Source organism: Scatophagus argus, chromosome 16, assembly GCF_020382885.2.
Source record: "Scatophagus argus isolate fScaArg1 chromosome 16, fScaArg1.pri, whole genome shotgun sequence".
NCBI classification, from domain to species: domain Eukaryota; kingdom Metazoa; phylum Chordata; class Actinopteri; family Scatophagidae; genus Scatophagus; species Scatophagus argus.
This window is the reverse complement of record NC_058508.1, coordinates 4,108,805-4,127,554: the sequence shown is the minus strand read 5'-3', so window position 1 is coordinate 4,127,554 and position 18,750 is coordinate 4,108,805. Positions and strand designations below refer to the sequence as shown.

Genomic DNA, 18,750 nt, shown 5'->3' with positions numbered 1-18,750 from the left:
GGAGGTAAAAGAGAGAGGGAGAGAGAAGGTGACAGTCACATTGATACTGGACCTCCTCTGTCCCACCCAAAAGTCCAAAGATACCCCTCCCCCTGCACCGCATCATAGCAGGACACTACATGTACACCACAGTATCAAACATATCAAGAAATATACAGTATTAACTCTTAGCAAAATAGTCTGTGTGTGTGTGTGTGTTTCACTTTAGTGTGTGTGGGTGGTAGCAGTAAGCTGTGTAGCCTCAGGACTGGGGAGGTTTTGTCTGATAAGAACACCAGACTCTGTCAGCTCTGTTGGATTTGTATAGTTAGAGCTGGCAGACGTTCTCTAGGTGCCGCTTCTTTTCATTAGGACTCGGGAGCAAAGGCCGGACAAACTAACCACGACTGAGCTGTGTTGAAACAGCACCTAGAAAGCTTGAGTCCGCAGTGTGCGCTCATGTGTGCTGTCTGGACCAAGCAGCAACCAACCTGACTTGAAGGGTAATTCTGTTTATTACAGTTCTGGTCTTATTTTATGGTTTTGGTTGTTATTTCTGTTGAGTGCCTCTGTCTCAAGGCTGGTGTTTGCCTAGTTGGCCATCCAGGCTTGCCCTTCGGGTCATTATATAATTCTGCAAAAGAAGGTATTTTGCAATTTTATTCAAAGCTAATCTAATAATTGGCATTTATTGGGAAATAAAACAAACTACTCCAGAATTCTAGAGACTTTTAAAAAGAAACAACCTAAAAAAAAAAAGCACTCTTTGGTTGAACTACTTGCTACTCATATTCACTCTACTAAGCATTGCGAGTGCCTTTCTTTAAAAGATTTGGTGGTAAGAGTGTCATACAGTGCATTAAAAAATGTTGGCAATTATCCAGGAAAACTGTCTGCCCACGGGCATGGCAAATATGACGGGAGTTTACTGCTCGTGTTAATTGCCCCGTCAAAACTTACAGAAAAAAATATATAAATAAAATATCTGATACACATATAATAGTGTTTAATGTTGTCACATCGTTTAAGGTTTTCACACCGAAGATAATGTAACATTAAGGTATTCTAGAAATTACACAGTTAAGTATAGCTAATGGCACTGAATAATTTAAATTATATATTCATACACATACCAATCATAAACCAAAACTACAAAATAAGGCCCATGTTTTAATAAACCAGAATTACCCTTTAATGTCGAAACAAATGTATTTCATGCTGCAGTTCCTCTAACGACCACTTGATGCTGCCCTAGTGACAGAGAAAGTATCAGATTTTTCAACAATCTGAATTCATTTCTCAGTGGTGGCAATTACAAAACATAGCTGAGAAAATATTAAGGCGTTTTTGTTTTTTTTAAAGTGGCTGATATATTAATCGACAGACTTCTCAGGTGTGCTTGCTGCCGCTTGCTCATCCCACTACAGCTTTTTGCTTTGTTCCTTTGTGCCTGCATGAACTCCAGACGAGCTCAGACATCAACATTCACCTTGTTCTATAGCAAACCATCTTCCATTTAAGACTTTCTGAATTATCAATCTAACTCCACCACCCTACCTCCCCAACGAGAGGAACTGCCATTTACTGACTACATGTATAATGGACAAAATGGCTGTAGTGTTTAACATCAGTACAAAAAGACTACACTGAATAGCCCGTAACCACAGCTCAATAAATTAATCTGTCGTTCAATCAATACTTTGTCCATTCCACCAGACAGATAATACACACAAACAGCACTCAACCATAGGGAGATCCATAAATGATGTAAGCTGTGATGCTGTCTGCCGCGTTAGTGTGGCATTGTTAAAGCTGGACATTGTAGTTCTTTCTCTTTGTTCCAGTCACGGCAGTCCTACTAAGTGTTATATTGCTTTGAACAGATGAGACCCAGAGGTAGCAGCGTGAGCTACAACACTTGCTACACCACGGAGGGTCCTGGAAAATGGACTTCAGTGAGGCTGATGATCATCATTTTATTGAGTTATAGCGTGTCTGAGTTGAGTTTTTTGTGGATAATAGAAAGGTCCAGCTCTGAAGCTTTGTGTCCACTGGGCATCGTCAACTGACAGAAAAGTGGCAAATGGTAGCTCACAGACTGATAAACTAGCGCACACCTTTACTGTAATTAGCATGTTTTGAGTCATGGTTGCCAACACTGAATGCATATACACCAACATTTTAACACCACATTCATTCATTTTAAAGCTTTTATGAGTTCTAGTAAATGAAGTTGCTAATAAATAACAAAGACTCTTCAAAGTTTGACTGCAGTTGGAGAATTACAACTTTTTTAAAACCACAAAACTCCATTAGTTTTTAGCTAAATTATGCTTTGTAATAGATTTGGCATCTCAACTGTAATTTAATAAAATATGTTGTTTTTTAATGGTTTTTGTGACATGTGAAACTAAAGAAGCTGAGTTTACGTAAATCTTTAACATTGTTAGCGTGTGACTAAAATTGATGTATCCTTTTAATCTTGGGTGAGTAATGCTGAGATCACCACTTCAGTCACTAAGTGGTCCATTAGCCCTGATCCAGGAAGAGCATACCTAGTATGACGGATTCTTGAGTGAATTGTAGTTTGTTACAACAAGAATTTTCAAAGTATGAACTTATCAGATGGTAGGCAATCTTCTTTATCACTGTGTTGGAAAAGTCAATTGCATTACACTAAGTGACAACAAAAAAGTCCATGCTAAGAGTGTTAACAGAAACCTGCGTTGTCATTAAAAAAAACCAAAAAAACATGTTGCAATATAAAATTGTAATTACAAATAAAATCTGGGATTTGCATTTTATCTGCTAATAATTGAATCAGGCACACGTCATATGGTTCCAATTAAATAATGTAGCCTGTTCAATTGAAGACTTATCTAGGAATGTAGGCTTTTGTCACCACAGGTTTATCTACATCATCACTTCAATCTCCTTGGTGGCTGATGTCAAAATCATAACTGCACAATGTGCAAAGTGGGTGGTACAGCAGTTTTGAGAGGTGGAGGCACTTTTCACTTTTTCTCATCTTGCATTGAAGTGCTCCTCTGATTACAATTAAGTACAAATACAGCACATTTAGCAATTTGCCAGATGAACAATACAACTTAATGTTACTTTGCCAGCTTATTGTAAATGCCTGGTGAACATGAAAATACCTTGCAAATTTAACTAGGTAACACTAAGACCGAGCCCATCTGGTGAGTTTGTATTTGAAACATTGTTGCTGTAACAAACTTTTGGAGCTGGTCAGTGACTGAAATGTTACAGGAGCTGGCAATCCAGCTGTGATATGTAGTATCACAGTTGATGAATAACATATGCAATGGAGGGACTAGCAAACTCCCTGATGGACTACAAAAATACATCATCAGTGGACCAACCTATTGACCCAGTCATGACCTTTGACCTTAATATCTGTAGTTGCTGCTGTTTGTCTGTGGAGGGCAGCACCGCCTGCCTGGTCCTGCCAGAGGAAATGGAGCTCGCTGTTCACCTCCAACAACAACAACTACTATTATAACAACATCCAGCCACCCTCAACATCTGTAAACAAACGAACAGCTGGCAGTCTGATGACATCAGACCATGTGCTTACTTCCTGCCAAACAGCCATCCTTGAAAACATCAAATCTCCAAATAGAATATATTCATAAGTCCAATCTGATTGGATAAAACACTGTTTACATATACAGTATATATATATTTATATAGAATAATATTTCTTTCTTTTTTTTATACAAAAAGAGAAAGTATTTTGTGTTTTTATACATATATGTATGTACAGATATAGAAAAGTGACCACACTGTGTCTGCTGTGACGTAACTGTGGGCAACAGGACAGGAGACAGTATTTACACCAAACAGAAAATATTACAAATAAAAAAACAAAAAAACAAACAAAAAAAAAAACAAAAACAAAAGAAGAAGAGGGACGTGGTGGTCGTTGTGGTGTTTCAAAAACGTGCCACAGTCCCACAATCCCTTTTACAGAAGAAGTGACGGGGCTCAGGTCACATGACTCCTAACCAAAATGAGTGAGTGTGAGACAGAGAGAGAGAGAGAAAGAGAGGGAGGAGCGGTGGTCTGAAGTGAAGTACATACTTTGAACAATGAATACTGCTAAAACAGGCCTGATCCTGAGACACTCACCAAACCCCATAAAAGTCTGATTGAATATTATGTTATTAATATTCAATGGAGATTTTTGCTGGAGACATGCAGTGTGTAATGATGGCTTTAGAGTCTTCAGTCTGTTGGGAATACCTGGTATGAATGATGTAAGATTTCAAAGAAAATACAATTTTTAGCAGTTTAAATACATTTCTGAATATATATTTATATCAACTCTGATTCTCTCTCTCTTGCCATCTCTCTCAAGGTAGCTAAATAGTGAGATAAGAACAAATTAAGGCATTCAGATGAAGAAACAAAAACTCAAAAATGAACTGACCGACTGAAACAACAGCAGTGTGTGTGTGTACATTAGTGTGTTTCTTCAGTCCTGATTGGCTGGTTGGTTTGCTGAGGTTCTGCGGTGGTAGTGTTTTGTGGTTTCTGACGGTTTGTTTTGTAAAAAAAAAGGCACCTAGTTCCTCCTCCTCCTCTGCTCATTTTAAAACAGGTTACTCCTCCTCCTGCAAGCCAACTCCAAGTTCGCAGACAGACAAGAAGACAAGTCGTCTGCTTGCTGTCTGACTATTTAACGACATTTAAATTGTCTAGCTCTTCCATGGTCATCATCCCGTGGTGGAAACAGAGCAGTAGGGGCAAAACAAAAGGACAAAAGAGTGACTTGGCGGTGGAAAAGGAAAATTCAGTGGTGCTGTGTACAGGTGGTGAAGTATACAGGTCACAAGATGTGTCTCCTTGCTGACCCTCTCTTCCCCTGGTTTCCACAGAGATGCTAACAAGGCGTCTGCTCCTCTTTGGGCCGATGAACCAATAGAAAAGAGATGCTTTTTCAAAAACATCACCCTGCCGTTCTCCTCAGACAATTGAAGTATTCTACAACGACACAATTCCACTGTGTATGTGTGTGTTTACCTACACACACTCTGCGGAGGAGAAGGAAAGGGAAGAGGAAGAGGAGGTGCCAGAAGGAGGTGAATGTGGAGTTTTTGTGTGGTTCCTGTTTTGCTCCTCCTACAATACAGGCTCTTCTTCCATTGGCTCCTCTATAGACCTGCATTTAAAAGCAAATCATTACGGTAAAAAAAAAAGCCTCATAATGTTTAATATATTGCTCCTTGTTACATTATCATTTCACATTACCTTGTGATTGTGTACTGTTCACAGTTACAGGGAATCATTACTACAATTAGCTTTTGAGTGATGGGTGTATGTTAGTTACATGTTATAGAACTGTATGCAGATGACAATGTTGTATTCACAGAAGAAAAACAGTTGATTGAGCTGCTCTAAAGCCAACTGCTAAGTGCTATGTATATTTGTGTGTTTAAAAATTTTAACATTATTGAACCAAATCTTTAGAGACATTTAAATGGTGAGATCCAGGGGGTTTGCAATTTATACTGCTGTCACACCAGCTGGATAAAACTGAAAAGCATCAGGCTATATAGGTATTTGTGCTAGTTACTATGTGTCCTTGCTTCCTTTTAATTGTATTCAGTGGCACAACGTAATAAACAAGCTAACTGTTGTTATGGCTGAATACCATCAATCCTGCTGACAGTGTAACAACCACTAATATCAGCATCTTGGATGCTACTTGTGGGCTGACTGGCATGTTTGGGTTTGTAGTTGTGTACTGTGTGTACTGCTAGCTCTCAGTCCTCTTATTAGGGTGTAAAGGTGTCAGATCGCACTGCTGACCTGCTGGTTTCCGTGTTGTTAAGAACGGAGGTCTGCTGTTCAACATCAACACTAAGGGAGGCCATGGCGCTGACTGTTTCTGCCTCATCTTCTGATTGCCCCTGAGCCCCCAGGGGGCTATCCAATAGCGAGTGGCCACTTGTCTGAGACAAACTCTGGAGACAAGACCAGTGTTTACCTTAAAAGAAAGAGAGATATACATGTGGACTAAGAATCAAGACATATTGTGGCTTCTCTTCATCACTGGATATATTTAGTGTGTGTGTGTCTGTGTTTCTTACTCTGGATCTCTATTACTCTCTCTAGTGAGGCCCAAGCTTTGGGACATGGCTTCTCCTGAGGCCACTGAAACACAGAGTCACACTGAAAGACACAGAGAGTGTTATCAGAAGTGCGTGAAATCAACTTCTGGATTTTACATAAAAGAAGTCAAAATATATCAAAAAAACAGTTCTTATCTGTGAAGACCATAATAACTAGAGGTTGACTGGTTAATATGAAATTCCCCTTGGAGATGACTGAAGTATCTATCTATCTATCTAATGGGCTTGGTAGTTTATTCAGCGTCCATAAGATGTCATACAAACTCATCAGAAACAACCAGGTATTTCCCCCAGTTTCCACAGGGATCAATAAAGTAACCTTATATTCTGATGCAGATTCTGATTCAATGGCAATATAAGAGGATGTACCACATTGATATTTTTCTGTATTCATATTTGTGAATAAATGTTGTACTATTTGAATAATGACTACTGGACATAATAAGCTTTTAGAAGACCAAAGAAGTGTTGCTTAAGAAGACAAGCAACACTTGGTAGTGATGAAGTGAAATTTTTTCTAAAGAAGCTCATATTTTTGCCATCAAGGGGTCCAAGACCCTAAGCACGAAACCCGATGTAGTCAATGGGAAGGTTTTAGTTTCTGCCTCTATACCATCATCATGGTGCTGAACATGGCTGCCTCGGTGTGATGACATAATTCTGGGATGCTGTCACTACTGTGATCCACTAAAAAACAGTACCAGCATGTAACTCTGCTCTCCAGAACCTGTTCATGGCCAGCACCTCTCTACAGCATACTTCATGTTAGAAATGAAAATATGAATAATTATCGCTGACATTCGGACTGTCTCTCTCACCGGATCTCCCAGAAGGGCAGAGACACAGGCCTCGGATGCGTCACAGATGGCGGTGAGGTCATGACCGCCCTCCAGCGCCATAACAACGCGCCCACCCGCTAGACCCATCAGCAGCTGCGTCAGCTGCCCGAAACCTGCCAGAACACACACTTAGTCAAAAAAACACTCATTAAAACAATCCAGCGATCATGTTCAAAAACTGGTCTCTGTCTGGTCACCATGGTAACCAGTCTTGTACTCACATTTGGCAGAGACATTGTATCCACCCAGAGGAGACTGATGGCCCTCCACAGCGTCAAAGCCTGCAGACACCAGAACTACGTCCGGACTGAACTGCTGAGCGATGGGCATCACCACAGTCCTACACACACACACACACACACAAAAACACATACACACACACACACAGAGTGGACATTTCAAAGCACGTTGTTTCCATCAGGCTCGTTCATGCTGAACATGAAGCAGCTTTTCACCTCACTTTATTAGTAGGAATTTGTCTGCTGTGGAGTCACACACTGACCATCTCAGGGAGCGTGACCATTCAGATTCAAACTGATCTCAGAGCGTCACTGCAGCTAAAGACCTTCTTATTTTGTTTTCTCTTGTACATTCTTAAAGCGGAGTCTCTTTAAGATTAAAAGAGCAAACCCTATATGCAACATTTTCAACTCAAGCAGCAGGGTGTGCACTTCAGTCTTCCCCACCAGGAGATAACCAGTGTTTAGTCACATTATTCTTGCATCTCTTCAGTGTCCTCAGTAGACATTTATAAAAACACATTTAAAAGATAAGGGTCCAATTATGTTTACCTGAAGGCTGTGAGGTACTCCACATCACCCATAGGTGGCTCTACTCCTCCAGTCCATGCTATGTTCACATTAAAACCAACACCTGCACCTGATCCCACCTATGGAGGGAGAGAGAGTTTAGTTTTTACTTTTTAAGCATTTTAGTATAATTGATGGCTTCTGTCTCTGCCACACAATCACACTAATTTAAAATGATTTTCCTCTTAATCCCCCCTCCAGCTAATGGAAGCAAATGCATGTAAAAAGGTGCACTTAAAACCTGTAAAATAACTGGATTCATAAATGACTGGCTGAGTAGGCAATCAAAAGCCCACACAAGACAAGCTATCCCTGTTTCTATTTCTTATGCTATCACAGAGCAGACACTTTTAACCACTCCACTCCACTTTTTGAGGAAATAAAGTTTTAAATTAGATCTAATATTTGTGTTATTAGTGCAATGGGGCCAACATTTTGATGGTACTGATCTTTTTGTAACTTCTTCTTGTGTGCATCTAGCCATAGTACAGTAGCCTCATAGGTCAGACCATTATCACATATAAAGATACAAAAATGAAGGCCAGGAAGAACATCTACTGCTATGCAGAAACTAAAAGGCATCATTGTAGACAAACAAACAAAATGTCCCAGATACAAGGGCTGCCATTTTGTGCTGGTGATGTCGTTTAGAGCTACAGCTCTAAGAAGTAATCGGGCACAGAGCCATGGGAACCCATACACCCGCCTGACCAAATCATGAGCAGCTCTCAGATGTCAATCATGGCATTTCACCTCCTTCTTAAATCAGAAAAATTAATACTTGAACATCAGTGTGATGAGAACTACCTAACATGACAGAAACAAGCTCTATCTCTGAGAAAAGTAGTAAGTGTAAGCTGTTACCCCTTTTTATATGTACTTATGCATATTTGCTTTGCTATCACAGAAGCAGTGGGCCTTTAAGCAAAATATGGAGTTAGTTAGTTAAGCAAAAGTAATTGTTATCCTGTTAATGAGAAACAGGAATGATTGCACATTCATCGTTTATGTGGCACTTAAATTTTTAAACGGAAAGAATTTTCTATTTATAAATCCAAGGTTTGTTTTGTTTCTCACTTGGTGAGAAAAGAGGCAGTTGTTGGGTGGAGCCTGAGTAAATATAACATTGGAGTCAAAGTCTAGTGCACCAAGACTAAGATGTGTGTGGGTGTTTGTGTGTGTGTGTGTGTGTGTGTGTGTGTGTGTGTGTGTGTGTGTGTGTGTGTGTGTGTGCGTGCACCTCCTCAGGAGCTCCACTGCCAGGAAAGAAGTTTCCATCATCGTAGCGATGGAGGGAGATGTAGAGGACGTTGGGGTCACCATAGAAGGCCTGCTGGGTGCCATTGCCATGGTGAATGTCCTGCAGTGACCGGTCAAGGTGGTAGCAAGTGGAGAATTAATGGGATGGTATAATACAGACATTCTCTCTGCTCGTTTTTCATCATTTCAATATACACAGTACACAATATTTACACAGTGATAAGGCCATCTAGAATGAAACAACTAAAAACAAACAGAACCTGTCAAAGTGGTCAGCAAGAGGTGTTGACTGGGTTCCCACGCAATGAGACTTTTTAAAACTCTTTCTTTCTCTCCAAGTTAAGATTCATGTAGATTGAACCAAGACAACCAAGATGATGTCCCAGATGTGTCATGTGGTCATGTCTGAATCAGCCTTGGTTTTTTTGGTTTGTTTTTAAGGTGGTGGATGTTTTTGCACAAAGAAAGGTGAGAAGAGAGTCACCTGGGTTCATGTCAGACAGCTCAGCGTTAGTTGTGTAACAGATTGGCAGGCTCTACAATCTTTAATTCATGATTAATATGTTTTCAATTTTCAATCCAATTTTTAATGAATAATTAACACTTTTAAACTTTAAAAGAAATGAATATTTCCTGTGACAGGTGACAATTCTGACAGAGTGTGTGTGTGTGTGTGTGTGTGTGTGTGTGTGTGTGTGCATTACTCACCCAGTCCACAATGAGGATCTTGCCCACTCCCAGTTTCTGTTGGAGCAGCTTGGCAGTGATGGCTACTGAATTAAAGAAACAAAACCCCCTGTTCACACACACACACACACACGCACATACACAAGCAGAACACACATGTACATGCATAGAAAAGGTGGTTAGTCATTGTCAATCATTGAGTTGATGTAGAGAAACACATAGTGGTGTAGTAAGAATCTGGTGGGGGTACTGACATGGCAGTGGATTCCTCAGCATGGTGGCCTGGTGGACGCACCACTGCAAAGCCATTCTAGTTCAAAGGCAGACACAGCATGAAAGTCGGGTCAGACAGTGTTTCAAACTACTTCTCTGAAAACCGTGCGTGCTTCTGAGGGTCTTACCTTCAGCTCCCCTGCTGCCACTCTGAAGGCCAACTCGATGACTGAGCCGACGGCCATGCGAACTGCCGCCGACGAGTGCATCTCATTCCACACAGTGTCACTGTCCACCTGCAGGGGGCAACACAGAGCTTTAATAGTGACGTTCAGACAGACAGACAGAGACTGGCAGACAGATAATAGGCAAGCGGAGATGGCCTCACCCCTATTCCTCCGCAGGGAAGAACGGCATACATCTTCTGGCTGATTGGACCTGAAACAACCAATCAGAGCAGAGGTTACAGGTCCTGTAGTGTGTAAACTGGGATCAATTATAGATTTATCTTTCATACTTCACCAAACCTACAAAAACACACTCAACTGACAGCTCAAACGACAGCTTAAAATGGGTCCAGTTTTTAACCTGGATTCACTGACTAACCTAAAGGAAGATTTGAGTCACATGGTTATATGGTTTGCTCTAAGGTTTGGAACCACCAGACTAAGCTAACCAACTGTATATAAACCAGTTAAAAGCAGCTTCAGTAATGGTCTAACAAATTCATATGTATTGTATATGAATACATCAGTCACATGCAATATTTTACTGTAGAACTTTCACGTACATTTTTGGCAGCATTTCTACTTGGAGTGGAGTATCTTTACATATTATGCCATTTTTTTCAAACACGGACCTCTTCCAGTCAAGGTGTTTGTAAGTTTGAATCAGTGCGTCATCAGCACGTGTTTACATGTCTGAACATACTATTCAGATAGCAGTTTATCCAGGCACAAACTGACATCAGATCTGATGACCAGTCAGACAAACAATCAGACAGACAGACAGGCAGACAGACAGGTACCCAGCAGCTTCTTGTGGTCCAGTTTGTGTCGATTCAGCGGACTGGTTCCATACAGCAGCGTGTGGAACTCTGAATGGACCGACTGGATCTCATCCAGAGATGCTTTACGCCCACGAATCCTCTGCTCACACACACACAAAGAGAGAGACAGAGACGGAGTGAGCAGTGAGCACATTATAAATTTGCACATGGAAAAAACAGAAAGAATATCTTTGCAATTAATTAAAAAAAAAAAAAAAAAAAAAAAAAAAAAAAGCTTTTATAGATGAAACTTTGGTGTGCAGATGCAGAGAAGATCTGCAGAAATTCGACCCAAATAAATATTTACAGGAAATGATGATAAATTTGTGCTAACTGCCACTCACTGTGTGGCGAATGTTGGCAGTGTGGTACAGAACATGCTGGAGTAGTGCAGTGTATGTACCAGCCAGGACATTGCATCACTGTGGTTATAGTACAAAGGTCCTGTTTGCAGAGGTGTGTGTGCATGTATATGTGTGGGTGGGTTTGGATGGGTGTGTGGAGGTGTGTGTGTATACCTCGCAGCGGCTCAGCAGGCCCGTCTCCTGCAGCCTAGACCAGATGCTTTGCACTCTCCCAGCATGCTCTGGGTGTATGTGAGCATTTCCACACACACACTGATGCTTCAGCATCAAACTGTCGTATACAAGCCCTGTAGGGAGATAAGAAAGAGAGATGTTGCTACTATATATCCTCAAATAAAGCCAAGAGCAGAGAATTAAAACAAGAATCAGAAAACAACATGCAGATAATAGTTCATATATTAAATTATTAGCAATTACCTAAGTGCAAAAACAAATGTGTGGTTAAACGACGTATTATGTAGTAACAAATCAGCACCACAAGATGTCAGCAGCTATAAGTGAGAGACAGTGAATTTACCACAGTGCTTGTGAGAGACATTCATTGGTGAGAACCTGGGACATGATAACACATTTAAATTGCCAGGCTACCTGTGAGGCTAGACTCACACATACACACACTGTTAGATTCTGAGTGTTTGTTTAGTCTGAAGGGGTCTAGCCCAACTCATGGAAAACGCAGGTGTGTCTGGATATTTTTGTTTTTATAATGTGTATGAGACTTTTCATACATACACACTTCTCGGCCTGCTAAATTTGATCATATTTTTGTAATACTCAAATGAATGGTAATCATAGTAGTCGTAACTTGCGTCTTACTTTTAATTACTCCTAACTTGGCTAGTTATGAGGTACTTTGAGCCTTTCTGAACTGTTTTGTGAATAGTGACCTAAACACTGATGAAGATGTGCAACCACACAAGAAAGATGACCCTGAGCCAATGGAGGGACTGTACTGTGAAACCAGTGAAGAAAAATGTTGAGTTTGTACTGACTGCTGGAACATGGTCAAATACACTCATAGGTCAGGAATATAGCTATGACAGACAAAACAAGAGTGCAGCATTTATGGTATTTCAGTCAGTTCATTTAGTTCATCTGAACCACCGGACAACAGAGTCAGTTCCTTGTTGCTAAGCAACAAGCATGGTGGTACGCAGTATGCAGACTGACACTTCTGTGGTCAAACATTCATCCAATAACAAATCAGGATGCCCCCCCCCCCTAAAAAAAGCATAACTGACCGGTGGTGAAGAGGTGTTTGATGGGATTGACAGTGGCTGCAGGGGAGGACTGCGCTCTTCCCAGGGGTCTGTGGGCCAACGAGGACTGGAACACACCCAGCTGCAAGGCCTGATGGGAAGGAGGAGACAGAGAAAGCTATGATTCATAGCAAAATGATGAATCAGAGATCAGTCCATTCACTGCAGTGATGGAGGAGAGTGTGTGTCTGACAGAATGCTTAACACCAACTCTCCTCCTCCTCCTCCTCACTCTGTCGTCACACACACTGAAATTACTCTACATTACTACAATACTAAATATTTTCATAAAGATTAGTATATAACAACATACTATAATTTACAAATGACATATGGAGTGATTTGAAACAGGTCATTTTGAATAAGTAAAAACTGCTGCTATGACCCTTTTTATGAAAACAACAAGTGTTACACTCAAGTTTTCATGACACTGTCTTGATTGAATTTCACTGATCTCCAACCTCCACACAGGAGGAGTGTGTGTATAGCACACACACACACTCACTCTTCAGGGTCTATATATAGGGGGTGTTGCTGTGCTCCTGCTGCGAACTGGGTGACTCATCATGTGTGGGTGGACACTAAAACACACATGCTTGAAGATCTACAGACATACAGCAACACACAGTGATGAGTCCAGTGGTTGAGTCACCAGCTGGTGATGTCACTTGTGTGTGTGTGTGTGTGTTTTTGTCTCCGTCTCTCTGCTGGACTGGACACCTAGTGGCATAGCTCTTTTGACACCATGATGATTTAAGAGAGTTGGTCTCTTGTTCAAGTAAGTTGTGTTTCCTTCCGCTAACCATAATTACTAGTAGATTTATGTCACAAAATGACAAATCACACTCTTTTCTCTTTCTGTAAAATGTCAAAGCTTTCTTCTGATGACTCATCCTGTACTTGTGTACTTAAAAAAAAAAAAATTGTTAAATGTGATTGCACGTTTTTGAATTAATCCATTCAACCCTCTCCTCAAATAAAAGCTGCCTCATCCTCAAGCCCAAACACCACCCACAGTGGACATGGTCCAGAGGTGTGATGAGCCAAGAGAAAATGAAAAAAAAGCACAAAAAAAACCCCCCAAAAAAAACACTGAAGTGTGAAGTTCACGCTTGGAAGACAACATGTGACCAGTCCTGCTGATGTTTAAAAGAGCCCTCCATCAGTTTCACTGCTGTAACACTGTTGGTCTCTGTTTAAAAAAAACAAAAAAAACAAAACAGAATTGATGCAGCAGAACCAGAGATTTCATCTTTTTAATTCCATGCATTCTTCCGTACTGTCGATGTTACCCACAATGCAAGCGACTACACGAAATCATGTGCTTATGCACTTATTTCACATTACAGCTCTCACTGATGCTGACTTAAGTGACATCACTTGAGGCTATTGGACTTTACACAACTCCTTCTGGAGACACAAAAAACATCATTAAACCTTTATTCAACAACAACACATCGAGAGCCACAGCTTCACAAAAGCTTTTTGGCTAACGACTCTTATGCACCAGCATGGACACATATCATATGCTACACCTTGTCTTGCGAAATGGGCAACCTAACAATTATCTTTTCTTGGGGTTCCGAGATTTTCTGCTATATTGGCAGTTCAGGGAGACATGGACTGGGTAGCAGCGTCAGCACAATGGAAAAGTGAAATAATCAACCTGTAGGATCATGTAAGTAAAATAACAGAGAACAGAGTAAATAGAAAGGAGTTTCTTTGGAGTAAACCATTTGCATATCTAAAGGAATCATTTGTGTTGTGATGTTAACTCTATTAAAGGTAAAGTTTTAGTTAGATCAGACCATTTCAGCAATCCACATTTGAGTTCTTCGCATAGTAAAACATCACTGTTCAAGCTACATGCACACTACTAACTGGATGAATACCAGTGTTGACAGCATACAAGCCAGTTATTTAAGCACACTAGCACAGTTTGTGAAATTCTGGTGAACTAAACTTCATGTACTTTTCACTGACACCACACAAAAGGCATGTTATGCAATGAGCTCATCAAAGCACGTGTCGGTTTCTGTGAGCAAGCAGCACCCAAGAGGAAAACTCAGTTGTGATACGCAAACGCACTGCAGCTCAGGATTTCTACGTGTGAAAACAATCGTGCGAGGGTGAAAAACACCTGAAGCCATTTCAGGTTTGGACTGAACTACTAGCTGTGATGAGTCACACAGTACACACTCAGTAACATCTGTAACAGAGCAAACACAGTGAGACAGAAAACAGGAGGAGGTCAGCTGATGATGCATTTGTGTGATTCACCCCTTTGTGGGATGATACTGCGTAACGAAAATGTCCTGAATTTAAAACTGACCTGGGATCTGGGATCTTTTTTGTCTTACCTGGTCCTGCATCAATATCCAACGAGCTCCATGTTCAACCCCACAATCAAATTCTAAATGCGCTCACTGCACAATATCATTTTGTCTTTATTCATTTTTCAACTGAATCTTTTAGACTGGTTTCATTTGCAAGACTTGGGAGTGCCAGAAGTCGGACTATTTCAGTCATTTAAGCTTTTACTTTTAGAGAGTATTTCAACTGTTAGCCAGTAATTTTAGCTGTTTATTTAAAAAATATGTTCATTGTGTTCAGCTAATTACTTTTAGCTAGCTATTTCAGCTGTTTATCCTTTACTTTAAACTAAAACCTTCAACAATTTATCCACTAAGTTAAGCTTATTATTTCAATTGTTTATCAATTTGTTATTATTTTTAGAGTTTAATCATTTCTTCAACTATTTCAAATGTTTAAAATATTACTTTTAGCTAACTATTTCAGCTAATGTGCTAGTAGTTAGTTGTCATGCACTCTCAATGGCAAGGCCTGGCTTCCATTTGTTGTCCATTTGACTGTAGCTGTGCACTGAGTCACCCTATTGTACCTGGTGGCTTCTAAGACATTGTGACAATTCAGCATTAGCATGATATAAATTGCAATCCAATCTGGATGCTTGTTTTTATGCGAAACACATATACGGATATGTTTTTTGACAGAAACACAATTCCCTTTTTTTTTTAATCTTGGAATATAAGTGGAAGTGCAGAGTGGATGGAGATACGCTAGGACTTGTTGATGTGACTGCACAATGAGAATGTGAATGTAATGAGAACACACAAACCTGCGTATAGCCTCCCCTCTCTTCTTCATCGCCCTCCCTCAACTGGATGACGTCTTCTTCCTCCTCCTCTTCATCCAGCTCGCTCTCTGTGCTTTCTCCTTTTACATGCACACCCCCATGCTCCTCCTCACCCTTTACATGCACACCAAGTCGCTCAGAGGAAGGTGTGCTGTCGTCAGACCCCTCTTTCTGAAGCCTGATTGGTCAGAACAAGACACACTTGAAGAAACCATCAGGTGTTTATAACACCATATAAAGATACTGATTAAGATGGATCTGATGTTCAAACTGAGTTGTTGGTTGTCAGAAATGCCACACCTGTGAACGCTTCCCCCTCCGTCATCCTCCTGCATGTCATTGGTCTCTGTTAGCTCCTCCTCTGTCTCCTCTGGGTGGGTGGGTGGTGGCCTAGGAAGCTCTGTCCCCTTTGATAGCATCTAAACACACAAGGTAGTGTTAGTGTGTGAGCACGAGCATATGTGTGTGTATGCGTGTGTGTGTGTTTGAACTTGTGTACCTTGTAGTGTTTCTCTAGGAAGTGCTGGTGTTGCTGTTGCACCACCAGCTGCTGCAGGGCCTGGGGGGACTGTGGCAATGGTGCACTCTGGGTCCGAGCCAACGGCCGATGGCGAGGCAGCTTGTTGACCGCCCGCATTCCACTGGACACGCCTCTCTCTGCCGTAACCAGCGGCGACTGGCTGTACATGGGGACTGAGTAGGTGGAGGGTCATAACAAAAAGACAGTAAGTTGGACAGTCTAGGTGGTCCATGGTCACATATTAGTATAGACTTTAGAATAGTTGTGCAGGTATGTGTGTGCTTGTGTGTACCAGCTAGCATGGCAGTCTGTTGTCTGGCCTGCTCCAGCAGTAGTACATGTTGCAATAATGAGGAATGGGCAGAATGAGAGCTGGGGGGTGGTGTATCCACATCATGCCCCACCCCTGCAAAGAAACAATCTTGAATAACAAATCATTCAGAATAATGTAATATATTTCAAATGTTATTAATGAGCTAGCATAAGGCTTACCTGCAGGTAGAGAGGAAGTTGAGAGAAATTTTCCTGTTAGAGCTCCGCCTCCTCGCAGCGATTGGATGGCTTGACGCTCAGCCTCTTGCTGGGTAGACAGTTTCTGAGGGGCCTGTAGAGAGCGCATTAACATACAGTTTAGTCAATGTAACCACCGCAAAGTCACTAATATGGAAATTTCTGTACTGTGCAAAAGCCTAAACTGCAGGTCATGTGACATGCTCAAGAGCAGGTTGGAAAACTCATTTATCACAGAACGAACGGCTGTAAAAGTCAGGAGTGCTTGTGCCTATATGGTTCTGCGTAGTGTGTGATGTAATGTGTGAGCTGTGCTGACCTACCGTAATGTGTGTGTTGGCAGGGAGGCCCAAGGAGATATTCGGCAAGGAGGGTGAGGTATAGAGATTCAGAGGACTCAGTGTCCCATCAGCCCCCAGTGTCTGATGGAGAGATCTCAGCTGCAGACAGACATGCAGGCTGGTTAATTTTTAGGTGTCTTGCTCTGTGAAATTTTAGATGTAGTTGAAAGGGTTTCATTCTAGTTGCTATGGTAACCACTGTTTTTACCATCTACTGTAAGCACTGACTAACAGCATCTCTCTCAGATCAACACGTCACTCCGCATCCTCTTTCTAGAATTGCATTCTTTGAAATTGGCCGCTTACTTGCACATCTGCCCATAATCAAAACTGTCCAGCTGTTTCATTTCACTTCCTGTTTACACTCCCACTTCAGATCTCAGTCCTCATATAAAAAAAGCAAATCTGCACATATTGGGACGAAATACAATGCTTGTCAGCCAGCATCTACAAGCCTCATTATAGCCATAAGTGATGCGCAGTTCGACCATAACCCTGCAGGGCAACTGGTTAATAAGTGACAAAGCAACGTCTCCTGTAAGTTATTAATAACTTCAAGAATAACTTATAGAAAGACAACATGCAATAGTCCACAGAGCACCCTCTCTTCACCTCTCACACACACACTGCACATCACATGTTTGTGTGTGAGAGAGCGACAAAAAGAGACTGCATGTAGAGTTGATGTCTTTAATGAAGGGTTATTTGTTTTGCTGCTATTCAGCAATAAAGAACATCATTTGGAACAATTTGTCTGTTTATTTAGCCTACATCTTCCCACTACCGTGGGCGGGAGAGAATGAGGAAAAACAGTAAAGAGAAAAAAGCGCTGTGTCGCTCCCAGCAGCAGGATCAGCACCTTGGAGAGCGCTGTGGCAATTGTGCAAATATAATGCATAAAGTTGACAGTTTGCAGGTTGGATTCAGGTGTTTGATCTTTCTGTGGTTTGGGAGGTGTGGATGCCTCTCATAACAGGTTGGTTGAGTGTGGGTATTAAAAAAGCCTGATCTGTGCATCTCTAATCCCTGTTAATATAAACAGGATTCTTACAAATTATGTTTGTGTGCAGACGACTTGGTAACAACTGTTAAACGATCACTCAAATTCAGTATGAGTCTTGCTGGGTTGCTATTTGCTCAGTGGACATAATTCTACATTGCTTTCCTTTTGATTCATTGGATTGTTCTTTGTCATTCTCAATACGAACAATACAGTACCAATACAAACAATAACAGAAATAAACAATAAAGGGGAGTGTGCTAAATTGAATAATCATAAATTTTGACCGAAAAAGTAGATAAATTAACAATAATTGTGGTAATAATCTTAACAGGCTAGAAAGGACAGGAAACATGCATCGCATTTTGCTGGCCATACACATTCATCCATATGCATCACATAAATATCTTCGAAGGGTTAAAAAACCGAACATCCTCACCAATGATAAATTTAATATTTTTAGGAATTCAGTAATGCGGCACTTTTTGGAAAAGACCACAGAAGGAGTGCCAGAGTGCCATTACTCTTGTTACATCTCCAGGACTCTGCACTTTCCCTCAGCTTAGCTCAAGATAAATTTAAAGGAGTCAGTGAAATTTTATTTA

The 18,750-nt window shown here is 41.0% G+C and overlaps 1 protein-coding gene across 5 annotated transcripts in view; it reads right to left on the bottom strand.

Moving 5' to 3' along the window:
- Positions 1 to 4,292: 4,292 nt before the first annotated feature.
- The window catches only part of hdac5 (histone deacetylase 5), a 47,153-nt gene continuing 32,695 nt past the window's right edge, over positions 4,293 to 18,750 (bottom strand). For all 5 annotated transcript variants that reach the window (XM_046414211.1, XM_046414210.1, XM_046414213.1 and 2 more), the window contains 20 exons: positions 17,128 to 17,244; positions 16,787 to 16,898; positions 16,587 to 16,700; positions 16,274 to 16,467; positions 16,075 to 16,193; positions 15,757 to 15,952; positions 12,600 to 12,708; positions 11,512 to 11,645; positions 10,973 to 11,093; positions 10,334 to 10,383; positions 10,134 to 10,241; positions 9,987 to 10,042; positions 9,754 to 9,841; positions 9,026 to 9,145; positions 7,768 to 7,865; positions 7,198 to 7,316; positions 6,956 to 7,089; positions 6,096 to 6,177; positions 5,815 to 5,992; positions 4,293 to 5,164 (listed from right to left, as the gene is read on the bottom strand). In XM_046414211.1, coding sequence (XP_046270167.1) covers positions 5,125 to 5,164; positions 5,815 to 5,992; positions 6,096 to 6,177; positions 6,956 to 7,089; positions 7,198 to 7,316; positions 7,768 to 7,865; positions 9,026 to 9,145; positions 9,754 to 9,841; positions 9,987 to 10,042; positions 10,134 to 10,241; positions 10,334 to 10,383; positions 10,973 to 11,093; positions 11,512 to 11,645; positions 12,600 to 12,708; positions 15,757 to 15,952; positions 16,075 to 16,193; positions 16,274 to 16,467; positions 16,587 to 16,700; positions 16,787 to 16,898; positions 17,128 to 17,244 — 2,289 coding nt within the window. In that variant the 3' untranslated portion in view covers positions 4,293 to 5,124. The remainder of the gene's footprint in view (positions 5,165 to 5,814; positions 5,993 to 6,095; positions 6,178 to 6,955; positions 7,090 to 7,197; positions 7,317 to 7,767; positions 7,866 to 9,025; positions 9,146 to 9,753; positions 9,842 to 9,986; positions 10,043 to 10,133; positions 10,242 to 10,333; positions 10,384 to 10,972; positions 11,094 to 11,511; positions 11,646 to 12,599; positions 12,709 to 15,756; positions 15,953 to 16,074; positions 16,194 to 16,273; positions 16,468 to 16,586; positions 16,701 to 16,786; positions 16,899 to 17,127; positions 17,245 to 18,750) is intronic.